This window comes from Corvus cornix, chromosome 6 (assembly GCF_000738735.6).
Source record: "Corvus cornix cornix isolate S_Up_H32 chromosome 6, ASM73873v5, whole genome shotgun sequence".
NCBI lineage: Eukaryota > Metazoa > Chordata > Aves > Passeriformes > Corvidae > Corvus > Corvus cornix.
Window position 1 is genome coordinate 14,895,215 of NC_046336.1, and position 21,411 is coordinate 14,916,625.

The 21,411-nt window shown below is 39.3% G+C and overlaps 1 protein-coding gene across 5 annotated transcripts in view; it reads left to right on the forward strand.

Moving 5' to 3' along the window:
• Positions 1 to 1,377: 1,377 nt before the first annotated feature.
• The window catches only part of KNDC1 (kinase non-catalytic C-lobe domain containing 1), a 59,983-nt gene continuing 39,949 nt past the window's right edge, over positions 1,378 to 21,411 (forward strand). For 2 of the 5 annotated variants that reach the window (XM_039553874.1, XM_039553875.1), the window contains exons 1-3: positions 1,378 to 1,577; positions 6,298 to 6,496; positions 9,757 to 9,815. In XM_039553874.1, the coding sequence (XP_039409808.1) occupies positions 1,479 to 1,577; positions 6,298 to 6,496; positions 9,757 to 9,815 (357 nt within the window). In that variant the 5' untranslated portion in view covers positions 1,378 to 1,478. Of the gene's footprint in view, positions 1,578 to 6,297; positions 6,497 to 9,756; positions 9,816 to 19,061; positions 19,148 to 21,411 lie in introns of those variants that run through there. The other 3 variants (XM_039553871.1, XM_039553872.1, XM_039553873.1) reach the window with 2 other exon arrangements.

Sequence of the window (21,411 nt, forward strand, 5' to 3'; positions counted from 1 at the left end):
GGGTTTGGCTTTCTTCTCAGTAGTGTGCCATGACTGTGGAATGTATCCAAATAATATTTAATTAGGAGAAATCTTACAACTGCAGGATGACTTTTATGGGGCAGTTAATCAACGTATCTTTGTTTGCTTCACAGTGCTTGTTAATGTATATTTTAATAGAGTATTAATCTTTTCCATAGAATACTACATACCAAAAAAAAAAAAAAAAAAGCTCTTGCTTTGTTTGATGTACTGTGCACAGATTAATTAATTAACATACTTCATTTTGACATAGAATTATAGATACACAGGAAAACAGAATAATGAAGTTGGCACCATTATTTTCCAGCAGCTCTAAAATTTAATTACAGGAGAAGAGAGTCTATTCTCTCCTTCCACCATGCTTTTACAATGGAGATAAAAGACTGTGATGTGGCTTAAAGTTAAATCAGGATACACCTGCTCAAAGGTTACTTGTCCATTACCGAATGCCGATTCCCATTCCCAGGCTACAGCCGGTTTACTCAAAACGATCTGAGCTGTCTAACGGGGTTTACTTGAATTAAAAACTGGCTTATGCGGGTGGTGGTTTTGAAGGAATGCTTGATCTTGAACCTTTGATTTCAAGGGGAGTCCTAATGAAGCTACTTGAGGCACCCTAAGCCCTGTGGATAGCAAAAACGGGGCTAATGAACGTAAAGCTGGTGGCACCGGCTTGGTTTTGTTTGTGGTTGTTATGGTTCGAACTGCGTCAGGAGTTATGCCATAAGCGTGCAAATACTTGGCCACCTGTCTTAATTCTAAACACCGGTTCATCCAGTAAATCCAGCGGTCTGGAGAGCCGGTGGCGGCAACGCGAGCCCGAGGGCTCGGGCAGACAGGGTGGGGATCACCCGCCGGCGGCAGCAGCGCCCCAGCACAGCGCCGGTCCCACCTCGGCCACCAAGCACCCTCTTGCCCGGCACCAGCCCTCTCTTCCCGCCGCTTCCGATCGCCGGCAGAGCGCAGCTGAGAGAGGACCGGCCCCGGCTCCCGCGGGGCCCCGGCGGCCGCAAATCGCACTGCGGCGGGCACGCTCCTCAGGGCGCAGGGCCACGCCACCGCCACCCCACCGCGGCGAGCGGGGAGCAGCGGGCGCGGAGCACACGGTGCGGCGCGCAGCCATCCCCAGTGACTCCCGGGGCGCGGCGGGGGCGGGCGGCGCCGCAGGAGGGCGGGAGCCGCCGCAGTGAGGCCGCGCGGGCGAGGCGGCGGCGGCCGTTGCCATGGCAGCGCTGCCCCGGGCCGGGGCCTGAGCGGCGGCGCGGGAGGGGCGGGGGCGCCCCGCGGCCGGGCCCGGCAGGGGAGGGGGTTAAGGCGGGCGGGCGGCGCCGCGGGGGTCGCCGCCGGGGGCAGCCCGCAGGCGGGTGTGGGGATGAGCGGCGGCGGGGGCCGAGGGCCGCGCTCCGAGTGCACAGGGAGGCTGCGGAGGTGAAGCCTCTGCTCCCTCGCCGGGCGGGATGGAGACTCTTGGCGCTGCAGAGGACGTGTTTTATGAGGAGGAGGAGGAGGTGAACTGCTACGACTTTGAGCCTCTGCCGACGCTGCTGGAGGATGAGGTGAGTGAGGCAGGTGCGGGGACGGAGCCGCCGCCCTTGCGCTCAGCTGTGGTGTAGCGGCCTCAGGGTCCGCCCGCGGGAGGCGGCCGGGGCCAGGGGCGCACCCGCCCCCCGGGAGCGGCCAGGCCGCGGCCACAGCGGCGTTCGCTTTCCGTGTGTGCTCCTCCGGCTCCTCGCTGCCTCCTGCCCCGCGGTCCCAGCCACCAAGTTGGGCTTTAGCCCATTCCCGTGCACCTTCTCCACACAACAGCAAAGTCATGGTCCTTGAGTGCGGGATGTCTCGTCACTGCTGTCGTAGCCGTGGGTTAATGCTGCAGTCGGCAAGTACGTGTCCTTGTCGCACCCGATCAAGGGAAATTTACACGGGCAGAACAGTTTCCCGAAGCTGTCAGCCACTTTTTTGTACAGCCGTATATCGCTGCCCTGTGCTAAAAGGCCTTTGACACTGGGAAATAAAAAACCAAAAAAATAAAACTGTTAAATCTGTTTGTTCAGTTGTTATGCAGAATAACCTGTAGCTAAACCCAGTTCTTGTCATCACATTTGTCTGGATCTGTTATTGGTTTTGCACTTGCTTTTTATTGCTCTTGCTCATCTTTTTATCTTTTCACGTGATGTGTGTTTCTTACCCCCTAGTGAATGTTAGGGCAAAATGTTTGGAGATTTCTTCCTTTTTTAAGTAAAGGTTTGGTGAACCATATGTGAGCTGCTCGTTCCCTGAACCAGATCTTGCAAACTTTCTTATTTGCTACATCAAGAATCCTGCTGAATCAGGAGCTAAAAGCACATTTGAAAATGCGAAGCCCCTTTCAGCTTTCTCAAGTCACCCAGTGGCTCAGCAGTTTGGCTCTTCCACCATCTGTTATATTCAGTGCAGTAGGCCCTCTGCACTCAGACTGGCCAGTGCAAAATCTAGGAGGAAGGTGGTAATGGTCTCATTTTTTACATGTTGGCTTAAATACTTAGAGTATTTCCTCAGAACGGAGAAAGCTAAGGGTCAACTCTTCTGTACAAGAAAGAACTGAGCCCATTTTTCATACCTGCTCAAGATATACTTTGTGGGTTCCCATGAGTCCCACCTATTTAGTTATTACAAAAACACAAATAGTTTCAGTATTTTTGTTGGGAGAATGAGCATGACCTATCACCTGGTGATTAGATAAGTTAATAAAAAAGGGCTGCTTTCAAGAGTACTCAGCTTATTCAGGCAACCCTGTGTTTTTCTTCAGATGTGATGAATGTAATGAATGGCATTTGCCACATTTTTTGTGATTCTGGAATAGATTGTTTTGAAGTTTGTGTGAATTATCATGGCAAAAAAGACTTAGGCGTCAGAAGGCTGTGAGTGCTGTTGTACTGAACACTGAGTTGCTTAGTCATTTAGTGGAGTCTGCTCTTGTCACCATTGTACCTAGTATGAAGAATGAGGTTGGTGTCTGATGCATGTGGGCTTTTGCCAATATGTGAAGTAGGAATCTGCCTGAACTGGAGCGTAGAAAATGCTGAGGATGAGGGTATGTTTCCAATTCCTCTCTTTACTAGAACTTTCTTCATTTCATACTCCTTAATATTCAATTTCAAAATTTTTAAGAAAGGATCTGTGGCCAATTAATTTATTTTTTATTCCTACTCTCTCTTAATTATCTCTGCTTAATTATATGCTACTGAACTGTTTTGTACTTGCTGAAGAAAATATAAGAGAAAGCTGAGAACTAAAGTGAGCAGTTAAGCATGGTTGCCTGACCAGTTTACTTTTTGTAGTTCTTACTGTTAAAACCAGACACTTTCATATTAAAACCAGACACAAGTGTCTTTTGCTGAAAGAGACAAAAAAGAGGCATCAGGATCTCTGATATGTAGCACATTTGAATGAAGCAACTTCCAGTGGTCCAAAGTACTGAAGCAGTTGCTCACCAGAAGCTTCAGCTTGCCAGAACCTCCTGTGTTACAGTGTTAAAAGGATGGGTTTTTTCCACGGTGAAAGCTTCTGGTCTGTGTTTCTTTGGGGATACAAGCTAGTCAAATGCAAGTCTCAGTGTTTTCAATGCTTCATTCTCTACAAAGGCCTTGCTTAGCTGCAGTAGCAGCTTTAATAAGTAAGGTCAAGAAAGTGCGATCATTGTGGGAAATATGTGGTTTATGTGAAGTAAGTAACTTACTGCCCTGGAGCATTGGAAATAGAAAGGCCTGCCGTATGGTACTGGTGGTGTTTCATATTTTTGTATGTTTGTTTTAGCTTCACCTAGCCATCCACTCTTGACAGAAGCCACAGAACATTCATAGGACTTTTTTCCTTTTTCCTTGCTTTTTTTTTTTGTTTGTTTGTTTGTTTGGTGTTTTTTTGGATGGTTGGTTGGTTTGTTTGTTTGTTTGGGGTTCTTTTTGTGGTTTTTTTTTTTTTGTTTTGGGTTTTTTTTCTGTATTACATAACTTTTTCATTCCCTGGAAGGAAAATAAGCTTACCTGACATGAGAGCATTACCTTTTGTTTACTTCCCAAACGACCACAAGACAAAGATGTTTATGTAGGTTTATACTGTAGATATCATTGCTGATAATTATTATCTGCAGTGGAGTTCAGCCTCAAACCTTGACTTAAAAGAAGTTCTCTCAAGTCCTTATTGTGACTGGAATTTGATATTGAGTCTGTCTTAAAGATTGCAGGTTTAATTTTTTTCACGTGCACTCTAAATTGAACCTATTTTGTCCATACATACAGATGAAACTCTCATAGTTTTGCATCTTGATTAGTGAAGCATTCTATTATTTTTCTTTTGTGGCAAATGCCATCATGTCACCTAGCTGGAGGATTCTAGGAGAGTTAAAAATTATTACTGGTTCATTGTTTTGATCATAGGACTTTTATTTTTTTTAACTCTTTTTGGTGGCCATAGAATAAGCAGTGTGTCTCTTCTATCCAAGCCTATCCTCATCCCGCTGCTCAGTTTGGTCAATTTCAAAGCCTAATGTTTGTAGTAGAGCTTCTTGCAATGTGTTTTTATTTGCAGATAGAGGAACCTCTGTGTTGCTCTTCGTGTTTGGAACAGCTTCCATATGGAGATGTGCTAAACCTCCTTGCCCACCCGCCAACTCTGATGGCAGCATTACACAACTGTACTGAGCACAGCACAGAGAAAATAAGATTTTGTGCTGAGATCTTTTGCTGTTCTTTATTATGTAGGACTGATTTTAATGAGACCAAGATCCATGATTGGTGCTAGAAGGCACTGTAGTAATGCTGCCATTAGTAAATCAATCCATGTCTAGGCTGATGAAAAATAAGACCTTTGAAAAGAGAAGTTAAGTTTCCCAAATAACAGTGAGTGTGCTTTATTTCCTGCCTCATATTTATTTGTTCAGCATTGTAGTTTAGACTAAAAGACACAATACACTTTTGGACTGAGGTCTGGTTCTTATTTGAAGGATATCATGAAAGCAGTGCTTAATTCTCTGAAAGACACGTTAATAAGCTGTTAGCCTCTTCTGTATATGGTAATCCAGATATTATCGATATTCTTCTGTGCTGAAATAGGTAAAGAAATTTATAACTGTTCTCCAAGGGATTAAAAGTTTAAACCACAGCAGGTTTCTGATCTGTAAGATACTTCACATCCTCTTTTGCTGACGATGACGTACTTTCTTTTTTCTATATGCTAAGCAATGTGTATCTCCACCTTCCATTTAGGGTATATTTAATATCGCTGAGAGCATAGTCTTTAGTCTTAATTACTTACATATAAATGGGAAAATACTGTGTAATTAATAGTAATTATAGCTCCGATACAAAGTAACTTCTGTAGATTACCTTCCAGTTTTGTTGCCTTTTTTTTCCTTATGGATGGAATCAATGTTTTGTTTGGGTTTTTTTTTCCCTCATTCCTTTAAGTTCGTGAAAGCTTTACTTCTGTAGCTGTGGGTAATGTATTGGGTTTGTATTCCAAAAATACCCATAGAGAGACTGGTTGCTTTGAGCCAAGCATTGTTTCTAAACATCTTGACCAGGAAAGCCACATTAGAAATTTTTTTGGGGCTGGACTCACAGCCTTACAGTGATAACAGGGTCAATGCAAGTTGACAGCAACTTAGAAACTTAAGTCCATGAGCTATTTTGGTCACTAAGAGCTCTGGATGTAATGGGGAGGCCTAGGGCAACGGAAGTGTTTGGTTTTAAGTCCAAGTATAAAAACACTTTTCCTATGGCATGTTTGACTTTTCAGTGTTTATTAAATGGTCTACATCACTAAACTTCACAAGAGCATCATTCTTAACACAGGCTAATCTAAAGGGTACTTTTTCCCAGATCACAAATGGTCAGGAGAAGTGCTGTGAAGAGAATTTTTAAGTAGTTTATATAAAGACACCTGGGAGAGCTTGAAAGGCATGGGTGAAACAAAATGTTTTCATTTAGTCTCCCTGCTTTTACCTCCAAATGGTCTGTTTCCTTTGATGCAGTGTTTATTTAACTTACATATCTCCCATAGTATTTTTTTTTATGTTAGCATACTGTGATATCTTTGTTCAGGTTAACTGCGCTTCTTAAAACATTCTGTGTTAAGAGCAAAGTCATGCACTTGGTGTTTCTTGGGGTGTTAATCAGTGTCCTAGGAAGCCTGAGAACTTGCTGGAAACATTACTTGTAGCCAATTGTGTCAAATGTAATCTATGATACAGAAAGTTGTGTCATGAAATCCAGGGTAATTTATTAATTCATATCTTGGCAGGAGAATGTGTCCCTTGCTGATATTTTGTCACTGCGGGATAGCTGTCTTACTGAGCAAGATATTTGGGCAATTTGCCTGGAGTGTTGCCATTCTTTGAAGAGCATTGCCCATTCTGCAATCTTCCAGACACTCTGCATCACTCCTGACACTTTGGCTTTTAACACCAATGGCAATGTATGCTTCATGGAACAGCTCAGTGGTAAGTATTTGTGTTTCCAGGCTGTTTTACAACTGTGCAAACTCATAGTGAGAAACTGCAGTAAAACATTACATTCTATTTTTAAGACTTGCAATTCAAATAAAGGTAAAATAAAACTTATTTTGGAAGGGATGTGTATATGTACGTGTGAAACTACATGTTCAGTTTTGTAATTGATGAACAAAGGCTGTTCTGAGTTTGCTTAGACAATTCCCCCTAGTTATTTTAAGACTCATCCAGGTAATAAGTCTTCTTTATGTCCATTTTAAACATGAAGATTAGGTACTTGTGTTCCTGTGTACACAAGTCTCTACCTTTGTAAAGCATGTCTTTCATCTCTCACAGATTGTCTAATTTCATAGCTATGTTCTATTTCTAGATAAGTCTGATATTCAGTGTATCTTGCTGATTGTCAACATAAAGAATGGAACAATTCCAGTGCATATTTGCTATTAAAAAGGAAAGTTCTGTTGAATAAAGGCCTTTTTTTTTTTTTCAAGCTCTCTATTGAATAAAAAATTATTATTCTTTTAAATCATGATTTTCAGACTTGGCAAATCTGAAATGAATTTTAATATGTTAGAAACCAGTATGTAGTGGCATGAAGATGTTCAGGTATCGTAGCAGCTGAACAGGGTGATGACCTTTAAAATAACTTATTGTTTCATCTTAGATGAAAAGGCATGTTATGGTTGCTTTTCCTTTCTCATTGATGCATCTCAAGATGATGGGTCTAAAGCCTCTTAATGTTTTACAGAGGAGGAAAAAAACCAAACAGCTCTTATGCTATGGTACTTTTAAATTTATGACAGCTCATAACTAGGAGAACCATTCTATTCTATATACACACTAGTCAAGTTTTTGTTGTGATTTCTTTAACCTACTTTATTTTTTAACCTATGTCAGGATAAGGGTTTATTCTTTTAGTCAAAATCTAGATCACAGTATTTAGAAAAAATACTAGAAAAACTGAGGAAAGGTGACATCGCAACCAGATGAAGATTTGTTGCCTCCTTTAGGATTAGGGATGGTACTTCATATAAATGGAACATCATAAAATATAATTAATAAAGATGAAAATGTATCTTCAGAATTGTTGTGATGTTTGTTTTTTACTGAATTCTTCAAATAGACATGAGTCAACTTTTACTTCCATATTAATAGGGTAATGTGGAATCAACTTCCTTTATTTTAAGGAGCTTGTCATACCTTGAAATTTAAAAGAAAAGAAAAAGAAGCTGCCTTTGTATAAGCCAATGAAAGACTAGTTGAAGAGAATAAATCTAGTGGATAAAAAATGCTCCTCAACTGAGATCTTTGCTTGTAGCTAGGAAGGAAAATATCAATTTCTTCTTAAATGTTTTCGTCTAATTGAATAGCTGACAAACAATTGATCCAGGAATGCTGTATTCAAGGACTTAAAATGTGGGATAACAAATTCCCATGCAAAGCAAATGTACAAATATTTAGTTCCCTGAAGTCATGTTAGTCTCTAAGGAAAAGATTTTTCATTAGTTCTCTTTAAAGAATGTTATGTTTCCCATAGGAATGCAGAAAAGTTACGCATACATTCTACTTCTCTCACACACACTCCACTATGTCTTTGGCTCTTTCCCTCAGATCTTGTCACTGTTTGGTTAAAATGTAGTTTATTAAGTAGGCACTTGAGGAGATTGTTCTTTTCTTGCTTCCCTGTAGTTGTTGCCTATGGATTTATTCTTCCAGAAGAAGATTTGCTTGCCACTGAGAGAAAGCAAACAGCCTGTCATCTCTGCTTTAGCAGGAAGTTCTGCCTCCTGCAGGTTCTGTGGTGCTAAAGTGACAAACATTCAATAGGATGTTCTGCCAAGGGGTCTGATACCTTCTTGTCTCTTCAGATCAAACAAATTCCCATTGTAAACATTATATTAGAAGAATACAGTGAGCTGTAACAGTGATAATTTAAATACTTGTACAGCCTTTAAAGTGTTCTATGGAAAGAAAGGGAAAAAGGACTGGAGATAAAAAGGAGCAGTAGTCTGCAGGTGGGGGAGAGAGGAGAATAAAACATCTGTCTGTTAGTTCCCTTCTCATTCTGCCTCCTCTGCCCACCCCCAAAATCACAAAAAAATGTGGTGGTGGGTAAGAAATGCAGAATTAGTTGCATACCCCTCTTTTTCAGTGGGAAAGTACATTTGGGAATGTCATAAGGAGCTGTAAATCAGTTACTGGTATCTGGCTAGTCAGCCAGGCCATGTAGCTGCAATGTATGAATATGCAAAAAAAGTCATCTCTGGTAGTCTCTGCCATATAACTGGGCTTAGTGTCTTCACAATAAAAACTTTGCGTTTCACTTGCAAGTGAAATAAGAAACAGGCACAAAAGTTCTATTAAAGCTAAAGTTACGATGATTATGCTGTGCCTCTGAACATACTATTTTTCTCTTCTTGTTGAGAAGGGAAACACACTTTTTGCATGTAAATCATCTCAATCATCCTGGCTTCCCAGAAGGATAGGTTAGGTGAGTTGAGTATGTATGTGAAGAGTAGGTTTTTTAGTTGGGCTCTTGTTTAATTCCTTGGCGTTCTTTACTGGGTTCATGTGACGTAAGTACACTGTGATACTGTGTACCTGCTTGGATGCAGAAGCAGCATCAGTCTCTTTTAAGATGGTCTTTTCTTCTTTTCACCTCCTCACTCAGAACTGACTGCTGTAGTAGCTCAGATCTCTGTTCAGCAGCACGTGTGGGCAATTTACTTCCTCTACTCTTTTATCATAAGTAAAACAAACTAAGCAGAAAGGTCAGAGTTCTAAGATGAAGAGACAATTAGCTGTTCAGCCTGGCTTTGCTGCTTGAACCTTTATCACCCAGGTCTGCAGTGGAAAATAGTGAATGGAAGTGTCCAATTCATCAAATCAGACCTCTAAGCCACAGCTGAGCCCCACCAGCTTAGGTGATAACTGGGTCCAAACATAAATGCCTGAAGGCAAGAAGTGGTTAGACATGTTAAATGTATTTCTTTGTGGGTGTTTAATCGGTTTTGTTTCTTAGTAGGAAAGTTATGATACCTTGAAAACAGCACTTTATTTTACTTCCAGCACTAGTAACATGGATAAGTTGTCTGTACGTCAAATTGGAGTGAACCAGAATACTGCTATACAAAGTTTCTTTTGTCTCAGATAGGAGTGTATCATTAAATTTGTATCATCAAATTGGTTTGTGGTTTTTTTAAACAAGACTACTAATTTCTAATCTGGCATGTTTCCTTTTGTTTTCAAAGATGATCCAGAGGGTGCCTTTGTTCCACCAGAATTTGATATCACCGGTAACACTTTTGAGGCAAGTTCATAAATTTATATCTGTAAAGTAGAGGGGGAGGTTAATAGTTTTAGTATTTCTGGCAATACCAAATACTCAGCATTCTCAGTATATGATTTTAGAGCTTCTAAAGATTTTGAGTAGTAAATGGTGCTGTTGAGATATGTTTTGTGAAAATAAAAAGTAAAATGCTGTATTAATTTTCTGCATAAACATTTGTTCACTAACTGTTAAAATGTGAGAATCTATTTTGGCTGAATAATGTGTTGTGCTAAACCACAGCTGGCCTATATTATGTTCACTGGTATCCATCACTGGTTACATTGGCTTGTTTGGGGACTAGTCATGAACTTTTATGACTAAATATAAAATTTGTTTGCTATCCTCTTCAATAAAATAATTCAGGGAAGGGTAATCAGCAATTTTATCTTTGATTTAATGAAGAAACAGATTACTATCTGTTGCTTTGCAATGCACAAATGCTCTACATTGTTAAATTAAATTAGATTTGAATTGTTTATACTAATTCATTAGCCTCCCAAGTCAACCATCTCATTGCATGCTACAGGAGCACTTTCTTGCTTAATATCCTTCTTCTTAATACACTATTTTTTCTGGCATGTATTCTTAGATAATTCAAATGCTTTTATTAGCAACACATTTAATTCAAGGTATGTTTAAAAATATGGTTCTTTATCGTTCAGTACAAATATCTTTTGCTTTTCGTAGTTGTAGCCTTCATAGTCATTTTAGTAGTTCTCTGTGTTTCTTGGTGGAGGGCGTGGTAGTGGGGAGGAGGAGGAGAAGTGAGCCTTGGAAGTGTGTAGTACTCACGTTAAATGAGAATGATAAGGGAGGGTGGTATAATAGAATATGAAATAGTGCAGCCCTTGCAGGTTAGAGAGGCAACATTTCACTCTGTTGCTATGCTTTATTAATATATCTACATGGGCCAGCAGAGCTCTAGTCATTTTGTGCTCACTCTCCTCCTCATCCCTGTGATGGTTTGCGGGGAGTCTTTCTTTGTGGACAAGGACTGTTAGGAGGTGGCCTGCATTGCCTGTAAACTTGGCAACTTTATAAGCCTTTATATTCAGATGTGGTTGAGGAAAACAAGACCCAAAGGTGACTGGGTTTTGTTCCTTTCATTTTGTTATGCTTCTGAAGCTGGACTTAGATTTTACATAAATATGTTCTTCATTCCTTAACAAGATTCAAAGACTTGACACAGAAATGCTTACAAGATTTGTGGAATTATTTGCTCCTTTGACCAACTTATTTCCCCCAACCCTTTTTCTGTGTCTAGAAATTGCTGAACTTGTCTGCATAAAGTAAATAGATACAATGAAAGAGGTTCAAAGACCAAGGAGATGGAACAAGGTGAAATAGGAGTTTGGAAAGACTGTGGTAATACTAAGTGACCTGAAATTTTAGTTCTGTCTGATAGACAAGGCTGTTGCATTCCTTTTGGATAAAACTCATCTGTGTACAGATTTGTTGTTTAACTCTTCTCTTTCAGCAGCATGTGCAAGCCTGTTAAGCCCCAGTGAATCCCAATACAAAGCACAGCACAAGCAATTAAACAGTCAGTGAAAGCTGTTTGAGTCAGGAGTGGCTCTAAACATTGAACATTTTACTCCTTTTGCAAAGGTCGTTGAAGATACATGAAGGTACACATTTGTGTGGAAGGAAGTCAACATGCTCTGCATTGTCTCTTGTGAAGTGGGGTAAGGGCTGGGTGCACTGATTTCTGTGTGTTGCTGCTATTTCTTTATCTAACAAGTTGGGAAGCTTTCCAAAGCAGGGAGAGAGTGCTACAACAGTATCCTGTTGCCTCAGCTGTTTTTCAATAGCTATCCTAGAGCAATACACAGGACTGAAAAGCAAGGGCTTTCCCCTGCATTGAGGCAGAAATGTATTGTTTTACTCTGGGATTTGTGTGCATTTGGTCAGACGTCTATGGGATTCAGAGTATTTATGGAATTTCAGAGCTTTACCTCTTGCCATGTATAGAGTTTGGTTGAGTGTTTAAGTGCTTTAGTACCAGACCGACTTCTGCCAAGGATTCCATGCTGATCTCTGCTTGCTTTTACTTTTGCAGTTTCCAAGACCTACAGTGGGTTAATGCTTGTGTACTTGTTACAAGGGTTTTATAATATTGTAATCTTTCCAAGCTGGCCATTTCCTTCTTGGTGTTAATACGTCAAGTTCTTCTCTTTTCCAAAAGTATTGATGCTTCTGTCTGTCCCCTCACCCCTATTGTAACCTTCTACTGTGCAATAGCAGAATAGTACTGCTTTATATACATCTCCTGGCCTGTTGTGCTTTCTCAGTATTATGAGGTTCTTTGATTACAGTAAGCTGCCCTTTTTACAGGGGTGTCAAGTCTCTTGTGTTACTCCTTGCTTCTTCCTTGGTAATGGCCTGACTTGGTTCTTCTTTGTTGGATTGTTTTTGCAGCTGCTTAGTCTGCTTTGTTTAGAACAATGGCGAGTAATGTTTGTATTGAAACTGTCTGATTCCAATATAGAGAGAAAAAATTAATTTTGGAACTACTAAGTATGTTCAGGATGATCTTTGATAGCTGTTACTCCAGCGTCAAAGCTCAGCTGATTTAAAATAGTTATGTCAGCCAGAGGTTTTGCTTGATTTGAGTGCAACCTATTTTGCGGCTTCTAAAATGGAAGCACACAAGGAGATTTGTATGGCTACTGGATGACTTCTTCCTCTTTAAACTCTTTTTGAAAAATTCCTTCAATTAAAGCTACAGTTATTTCAACAAGAGATGTTTTGTTTCCTGCTTGGTGAATTACTGATCCAGACCTCTAATGGTATTGTGACTCCAGCCTAATTAGTTGCTAAACTTAGCTGGCACTCACAAGCACACAAGGGTAATAGACACAGGAAACAAATTGAAATGCATTACTGTCCTGGTGTCTGAAACAAAGCTATTAAAGATGTCGGTTTCTAGTTGGAATTTCAAATAGCAAGAGATCTAAAGCTTTGTCCAAATGACAATGCACAAGACTGAAAAGTAATTGATTTCATGTGGTTGGTTTCAGCCTTGTGCCTTCTTTCCTGACCTGCTCTCCATTTGTAAAGTGGGAATAATAGCACCAGCTTCAGTTACTGTTGAGAGTTGGAAGGTGAAGACTAGCCCTTCAGCTTCAGTGCCAGGTGTAAAATAGACTTTTTAGAGAGAAACATGGTTAAGAAGGAATTAGCTGTGAAAGGGGCTTGTGGTACTGACAGTGAAGTGCAGCTGAACTTTCCATGGTGACTTTAGTGCTGCTACACTTCCAGCCTGTGGGGTTGGAGGAAGGATTGCAGTTTCTGAGCATCTGAAGAGACCTTGAAGTCACTATGTTGCTAAGTGGTTGGAGTGGCATTGAATAGGCTAGTTCTGGTATGTTCTCCTCTTCCAGGTGTATGCGTTGTGGGGTATGCCCAGCCACTGCCCTGGAGGGACGTCTGCTGAGATAAGGAGATTGCTCAAATCTCCCAGCAGAACTCCCCTGGAAAGGCAACTACTTTTCAGTTACGGTGAGAAGAAGACAGACCCAGAATCCTCTGGGAGACCCTATGCAGATCTTTTGTAACCCATTGGCCTTTACCCTCTGACACCCACCCCCTGTATCCCTATAAAGCCAGCCCCCTGCCCCTGCGAGGGCAGAGAGGTGCTTGTCCCTAGCTCCCCTTCGCCAGAGTACAGACCAATAAAGCTGCCTCGTGCAGAACAGCTACATGGGCCTCTCGTCTCTCTCCCTGGTCTGGCCTGGAGGCTGCCCTGCAGAGCTGAGCTGAAATCACGAGCTGACAATCACTAAAGAGCTGACAGCTTCTGCACGGGCCCTCCAGCCAGCAGCTGAGGGAAGACACCAGGCCTCGGGAAGATGATCTCTTTGGGGACCATCTCTCTGGACCGGTCACAGCTTCCTCGGTCAGAGCTACTGACCCCTCACCAGCTGTCATAATGCATGCTTGCAGTACAAAGGCAGAAAGGTAGCCAGAGAGAGTACTGCTGGGCTCTAGGACAGCACTGAACTAAAACAGAGGATCTCCTGGCTATCTGTTCGTGTTAATTTTTTTCCCGTAACTTTGCTATCTCCTTACAGACTTCCATTACCACTGTGCTCTAGTAAATGTACTATTAAGAACTGGTGCTGACAAGAGAGAGAGGCAATAGGAGATAAACTTTGGAGTTATGATCCATACTGTAAGTCCAAAGAAAAGGTGAATTTCTCTACAGTACACTTATTATAACTTGCACTTCTCCTCTTAATGCAAATGCAGGCATGTGATGTAACTGTGTTCAGTAAAAGTTTTCACATTACCGAAGCTGTCACTTGTCTGCATCGGTGGAAAGATCTCACTGTCTGCTTTTCCTCTAAACTGGAAGTTGTGCCTGAATTTGCTATCGCAAGTATTGATCAAATTTTTGTTCTCACTGAATCTTGAGCTAGAAGTCAGTTAGAAGCATCTGGAGTATAAAGATTAGCATCTAATTTTATCATTTTCTACTCATCATACTATAGAGAACAGCAAAGAATGTGAATTTTTCTGTTCTTGAAAACCATTAATAGACTCAGATGCAAAAATAATATTTTAGGCTTCTTTTAAAATTTGCCCTGGTTCTGCCTTCTAAATAGGAAGAACTTTAGCCTTTTTCCTAATGAAGGTGGTTCCTATTTCATTTTCTTGCCTTGAGCAGTACAGTGTTAGACTTAGGAAATTTGACCAATGGGAGGCTCAACATGAATAGTTAAATATTGTTGAGTTCATTAATAGCCTTACTTCTATCACTACAATACAAGATTGCCTCAGGTTAAAAACATTGGCTGTCTCAAACCAGTTTCAAATAGCTATTTGTCTGCATCACAAAACTGCCATTGAGTCTCACACAGAGGTTCATTGATGTGGAACACCGCATTTCTAAGATATGAGCTTTCAGTGAGATGAAGGACCCATGTCCACTATGTGTGAGCTTGCATTTATAATATTTTAATAATGTGGCTATTCAGTTTTGCTTGTTCTAGTGAACCTTTGTGATAGAAATCAGTGAATTTTCGCTCTTGTCCATAGATTGGATAATACTTCTGTTAATTACTTATTTCATTATTTAGTGGCGATAAGATGCAGTAGTTCAGAAGCCTCAGTGTGCAGCAGGATTAAAACCTTCAGAAATTAAAGTACTGAAAAAGTGATACAGAGTTAAATACTACCTTGAAGAGAAGGAAGAAATATGGGTTAGAGAAGGGGAAGAAAGTGAAGTTCGCGCTTCCTCTTTTTCTCATCTGCAACTTGCTCTTGCTTTTATCTATCAGGACAGGAGTGGGGTATGCTGATCCCTCGCCTGTGAGAGAATCACAACTGGAAAAGGCTGAATGCTGTCACTGTCTTTGTTAGAATGTCATGGCTGTCAACTTGCAGTTCTCAGTGGCTGGTAGTTGATTTATATTACATAAAAAGAAGTCCAAGTGTTTCAGCAACGTTAAAAATAAACAAATGAACACAAAGTGGGAGAACTACTGCAAATAGAAAAGATACAAAATAAAATGTTATCACATTTTTTTAAATACTAAATTATTAAGATTCATATAACTTATTCCTATGAAATGAGACAAGGCAGTTGGAGTGATAAATACAATATACATACAAATATTTTATGTACATATAAATGCATGGGTTGAAGTGTCAAATGAAACACAGTGTTATACAGAATAGATAAAGAAAGGCAGGTTCAGGGTGTGTGTACGTATATATATATATCTGTGTCAGGCCTACTGAAGAAAACTGAGCAGTTTCATGCTGCAGTATTTCTCAATAGCTGATCATCACTAACCTCGTACTCATGTCTCAGCTGTTGGTCCTTCTTTAAATGTGAAAGCCTTTATCTTTCTCCCAAATCCAAATAGCAGACAGTAAAAAGAAAGTCTTGTCTTTGTGACTTTCCTAGTCTTTTGAAGCAGTAGCTTTGAATACTTTGAGATTATCTCTATTGTTCTATTCTTTCTTTAGCTCTCAGTGCAGGATGAAAAAAGAGAACTTTTATATGTTCTCCTAGAGGGGCTTTTGGTTTTGTGTTTATCTGGTGGGGGAAGCAAGTCTTTTGAAACACCTAGTGCCTTTTTTCTTCAGTTCTGTTTCCTAGTTTCATGTAGCCTCCCCTTGAGACTAATTCTATCTAACAGCAGCAAGGCTTGTCATCAGCAAATGGTAACTTATCTCCTCCTGTAGTCTAAACCATTCAACCTTCTGAGCGTTATTTAAAGCTGTCTTTTCCTTCAGTGACAAAAATAAATTACTTTCATTTGGTTACCTCTGCGTCTGCTGTGCTATAGAAGAGAAAATGGAATCTTCGTGTTCTTGGTTTTACATCACCGTCCCAATTGAGGTTCCGTTCAGGAACTTAGGACTGAGCAGACACCCTTTAGTTGCTTTACACGAAGTTAACAAAAGGAGGAATGAGGCCAATGGGACTTTTTTACAGCAGTCTTTGTTTGTTTGTTTGTTTGTTTGTTTTCTTTTAATGCCTAGACTATCTTAAAGTTTATAATTTGGTTACCTCAAAAACCTACAGCTTGTTGCTTAGTCCTGAAGTTGGGGTTGCAAAGTTGTCATATTGATCTTTGCTAGCAAACTTTTTGAGAATATTGCCAGTATTTCTACAGTTTTGTCTCTAAATCTGAAACAACTTTTCAGATTGACTTATTTTTATTGGAAACAATTTGTCTCCTGGCAGAAAAATGTCTTTAGAAGAAGAATTACTGGTAACCTGGTCAATGAAAATATATAGAATTTTAGGTTTCTTCCTTATTCGGCTACAAGATTCCTATAAGAAAGCATTGTTAAAGTTAAGATATATCATTTTTTCCCCTAAGATTGGTGAAAATGTACAAAATAATTTTTAAATTATCTTATTTAAGAATTCTTGTTTTGTGAGGAAAAGACTGGGAGTGAGGAGAGGACTTTGTGTTTTGTGGTTCTTGTAGTTGAAGTTTACTTTTTTAGAAGCCCGAACAGCTGTATTGGATAAATTTGTGGATTGTTTCCATCATGTGCAAAAAACTATGGAAAGGAGAAGAAATTGTTTTCTCCTGTTACACTTGTGCAGGGTCATCATAAAGCTCTGGGCTTCTTAATGCTAAAGATGCATGAATGTTTTGGATCAGTTGTTTCTCTCCAGCCTCTTCCACATAAACCCTCCTCATTAGTACTGATACTTTCTCAGCTGTGGATGAAGTTGTCTTCTTTAGCCCTCTTATCATTATCTGTCAGTTTCTGGTGCTGCCCATTCAAACTTATTTCTTTGATGGATCCATCATCATACTGGTCTTACTGGCAGAACTTAATTTTCTCTGGTCCTTTCCACTTATTTCCGTCATTTACTCCTTAGAGTGGTTTACAATGCTGTTGAAATGTAAGCCTGAACCCTTAAAGACAACATTGAATTATTCCTTATCATTACTTGTTATTAAAAGATTTCTCTTTCATTAATTTTATGCCTGTTTTACATGGATATTCAGGTCACTAAGAGATCCATGATCATTGCTACACTGGATCTGGATAATTTATACTCCCTGAAACAGTGGCAATTAATTTTTACCATTTGCATGAACTGAAAATTGAGCCATTTCACCAGTGTATGAGAACATTCATTAATACCACTATTTTTGAAAGGTTCAGGAATTGACTTAGAACTAGATGGTAGAATGGATGACTTCCTAATCTCGAGATAAAATTTCAAGACTAGTTCAGTTTCCACTGTCAATTAGATGGTTGTTGAGATTTAGTTAACAGAGCCTTCAGGATTGTGACAAAATGGTTGTCACTCATACATCAGTCTCCTTAGTTACAGCATTTCGGGAAACCTTAGAAGAATAACTGAGAATACGCTTTTGAAGCTGAGGATAGTGTCTCCTGGGAAATGTGTTGAATGTGACTTAAGTTTTCTTAGATAAGCTTGCAACACATTTTGAATTAATCTCTTTGTATATACATACTCCAGGATTCTTGAACTTTTCAGCCCTTTCGCCAAGTCTAAAAATAAAACAAAACAGAACAAACAAAAAAAACCCCCAAACAAATAAAACACACAAGCCAACAAACAAACAACAACAAAAAAAACCAAAACAAAAAAGCCCCACAAAACAATCAAAAGCCCCAAGCAAACTTCTCCTTTCTCTTAGCTGTAATACTACTGTACTTGAGTAGAGAAGGAGCAAGGTTTACTTCTGCAGAAAACAGTCCCCTGAAACAATCAAACAAAAAAAATAACCAAACTGAAATAAGCTGCCAACCCTTCCCCTCCAAATGTTTACGTTCCTGCCGTATAAAATGCGAGCTACCTATTCATTGGCTATTTCTGTCACCTCCAGCTGTTCTGTGAAAATTGGTATTCTGAATGCTGTCATAACAAGATATTATGCAGAGAGGTAAATACAGAAGTGTTTGGCCAGCTTTTTACATTTTGCATCTTATACATGATTCTTATAGGAAAAAAAATAGAAATCTCCATAGATTATTATGTTAAGAAAGAGTTAGCTGGTTATTCCACAGTAATAAATATTTTACATATCAAAATCTGGATGTCATTGACTCACGTAATGGTAGAAGAACTGGGATGCTATTCTAGTGTATTGGCCCATAGTGTTCTTAACTGGAAGTGCTACAATTCAGTTTCTTACCTCCAAAATGTGTAATAAGTATCCCTCAATTGAGAATGGTGTGAATGCCTTACTCAGAGTGACAGACTACCAGTAGGCACTGCCTCTTAGGTTTAAGATTAAAAGAATGTAGGTTTTTTTAAATAAAGAACTTCAGCAACTATGAATAACATCGTATTTGCCATAAATTGAAAAAAAAATCCTGCACCGTTGAGAGAAGACCGAACCAGTCTGCTCAGCATGCATATAACTGTTTCTCAGGCTTCCTTGTTTCTATGCCTACAGGGAATAAGTTGTGTTACCTTAATTAAGTGATAAATGAATTACCTATGGCAAGTAACTTAAAAGTAAGGAGGTTAATGGCTGATAAATCATAAGGAGAGCTGTGACACATGAAACTCCATTTCAAAGGGAGTTTTAAAAAGATACCATTGTTCAAGAAGCTTTAAAGATAAATGTGAGTAATTTTTGCTATCTAAACCTCTGAGGTCTTCAGCAGGTTTTTTTTCAGTATTCTTCCTTACCTGTCATAATTATACTTCTTCAGTCACACAGGAGAGGAGTCAACTGGTGTGCTACTCATCTGTGTTGGGGTGCCTGATCTTTGTGATTAAGGGAGCCTAAAAGTGGGATGGAAGTGTAAAAAAACCTGTTCTTAATTTGTGTCTTCACTCTGCAAATACATGAGTAAGTTGCTGCAAACAGCATGGTTTAAATTTGCTCAAGATTCTGTGTATGTTCATCTTCATGTGACTTCCAAAAGTGAAATGAATCTTTACCAAGAAACTGTCAGTGGCTTACAATACATCTGTCTTTACTATGGCAGTTAAGGTAACAACAGCTTTTTGAAACTGTGTTGAGGTCCATTTGAAAAATTTATATATTTTTTTTTTTTTCCCTTCATTTCTGGGTGTAGCTCTGAATTGACAGTATTTCTTTTCAAAATGATTACTACTATAAATGCTGGCAAGTTACTCTAAGGACAACAATCAACAGGGTCATATGGAAAGCCAAAATCTATTGCTGTTAAAATAATGCTTGAAGGTAGCACAGAGACTGTTGTAAATGTATCTTATGATTTTTTTAAAAACAATATGTATCTCCTGTCAAAGACCACCTGAAAAGAAACCCCTGAGGTTAGTCAAAAAGTATGCAACAAAACTTACAAAAGAATGAAAACCTGATATTTTTCAAATCTCTCAAAACTCAGAAATACTACACAAAGTCTGCAATGTTTGCAAATGAATAAGATGCAAAAGAGTTTTTCAAAGAAAGCCACAGCCAAAAAGCTATGTAATTTTTTTGAACGTTTTAATCTTGTAGGACCTTCAGTAGGTTCATACATTGCAACTCTTCTTTATGGAGAATTATCAAAAATTGGCTCAATTAAGAGTGTCAGAATAGACTAGTGACCAACCTGACAAAATTAGCAGTAACATAAATTTCCAGGACCAGATGGTGAAACAGCATTCATAAAAGAAACAGTTATTTCAAGTAATACTCTTGAGCCTGGAAGAGAAGGCCCTGAGGGAGAAGCTCTGCTAGAAATCTGTGAAGCGTGCTGTGGCAGCAGCCATGGAGTGAGTGTCAGCTCTCAGAAATGGAGAAGTAGGTGGCAACAATGAGATGTACATGGGTGGATTCAAACAAAATATTGCCTTTTTATGCCATGAGATGTGGAAATTCTTGCTGCAAAACATAGATGCAAAAAGGTTGCATGTGAATAAAACTTGGACAAATTCATGGAAATAAAACAGTTGGCATGAACCATTACAGACAAGAAGCCTGCAACTGTAAAACTGACATTAGGTTGATGTCCTAGGTAGTGTTTCTCAGTTCAAATTGGATGATACAAATACAGGTCACCCAGAACCAGTAAAATGTAGGGACTAGGTAACAAAACTTTGCTTGTGTTTTATGGTATAAACTATGACCTGATATTTGCTTAACAACATAAATAAACTTGAAAGCTTTCACTTATTTTTGTTAGGTTAGTTAAAAGACAGTTTGAGAGTCAAAATACCTGCAAACTTTGGCCATGAGAGAATCTGACCTGTAGATGCATTTTGGTCCCCATTTGTTTTTTTAGGACTCTTTTGGGGATCAAGTTTTTTCAGACAGAGTTAACTGTAGTTAGAAGGGACAAACTGCACATACAGCTTTGATAGAAAGTGTACTTCCAGCATTTGCTGCCGCTTCAAGCTATACTGTATGTTTTCAGAATAGTCGACAGTAGTTGAGCACTTCTAGCACACTCTGCAGACTAATGATCTACGCATCCAGAGTGCCAAATGAACAGAAAGCTAATATTTAATACAGCACCTTCCAGTAATTACAATTATGCAGAAAGGCATTTAGTCCATTTGTAATGAAAGAAAGTGTTGAAAATAATAGACCTATTTCCCTTTCATTTTCTCGCTGAGGAATATTACTGACTTTCTTTTGCATAAAAATAGTGCATTTTAGAATGACAACATAGAAAAATGACATAGGTAAATATTAAATGTTGTCTCTCAGTAGTAATTTTCTCAAGCATTACCTTGAATTTCTTTATAAAACTTTGAGGTTTATAATCACACTGAAGCTTTCATTTATGGAACCCTTAAATGCTTTGAATTGTGAAAGGGTGGAAGTGTCTAAATCTGTGCAATCTCAATAAAAAAAAGAAAATATGCAAAGTAAAATAAGGGTCAGATATGAATGTCAAAACCAAGAATTGTTTTACACAATTTCTGTAGTTTGTTATTTAGTCAGAAATATTTTCAGGAAGTATTGGCTGTATTACGGTCTGTCTTTTTCTGTTCTCCACAAGACCTACAATTCTGAACTCAGTGAAATCTCAATACAAATTATAAATGGTCATTATTCATAATTGCTACATGCTTGTGCAGTCTCTATTCAAAAGCTCTTTTGTCAGCTTTTTCCTGTAGTGTTTGTCTGCAAATGTGGGT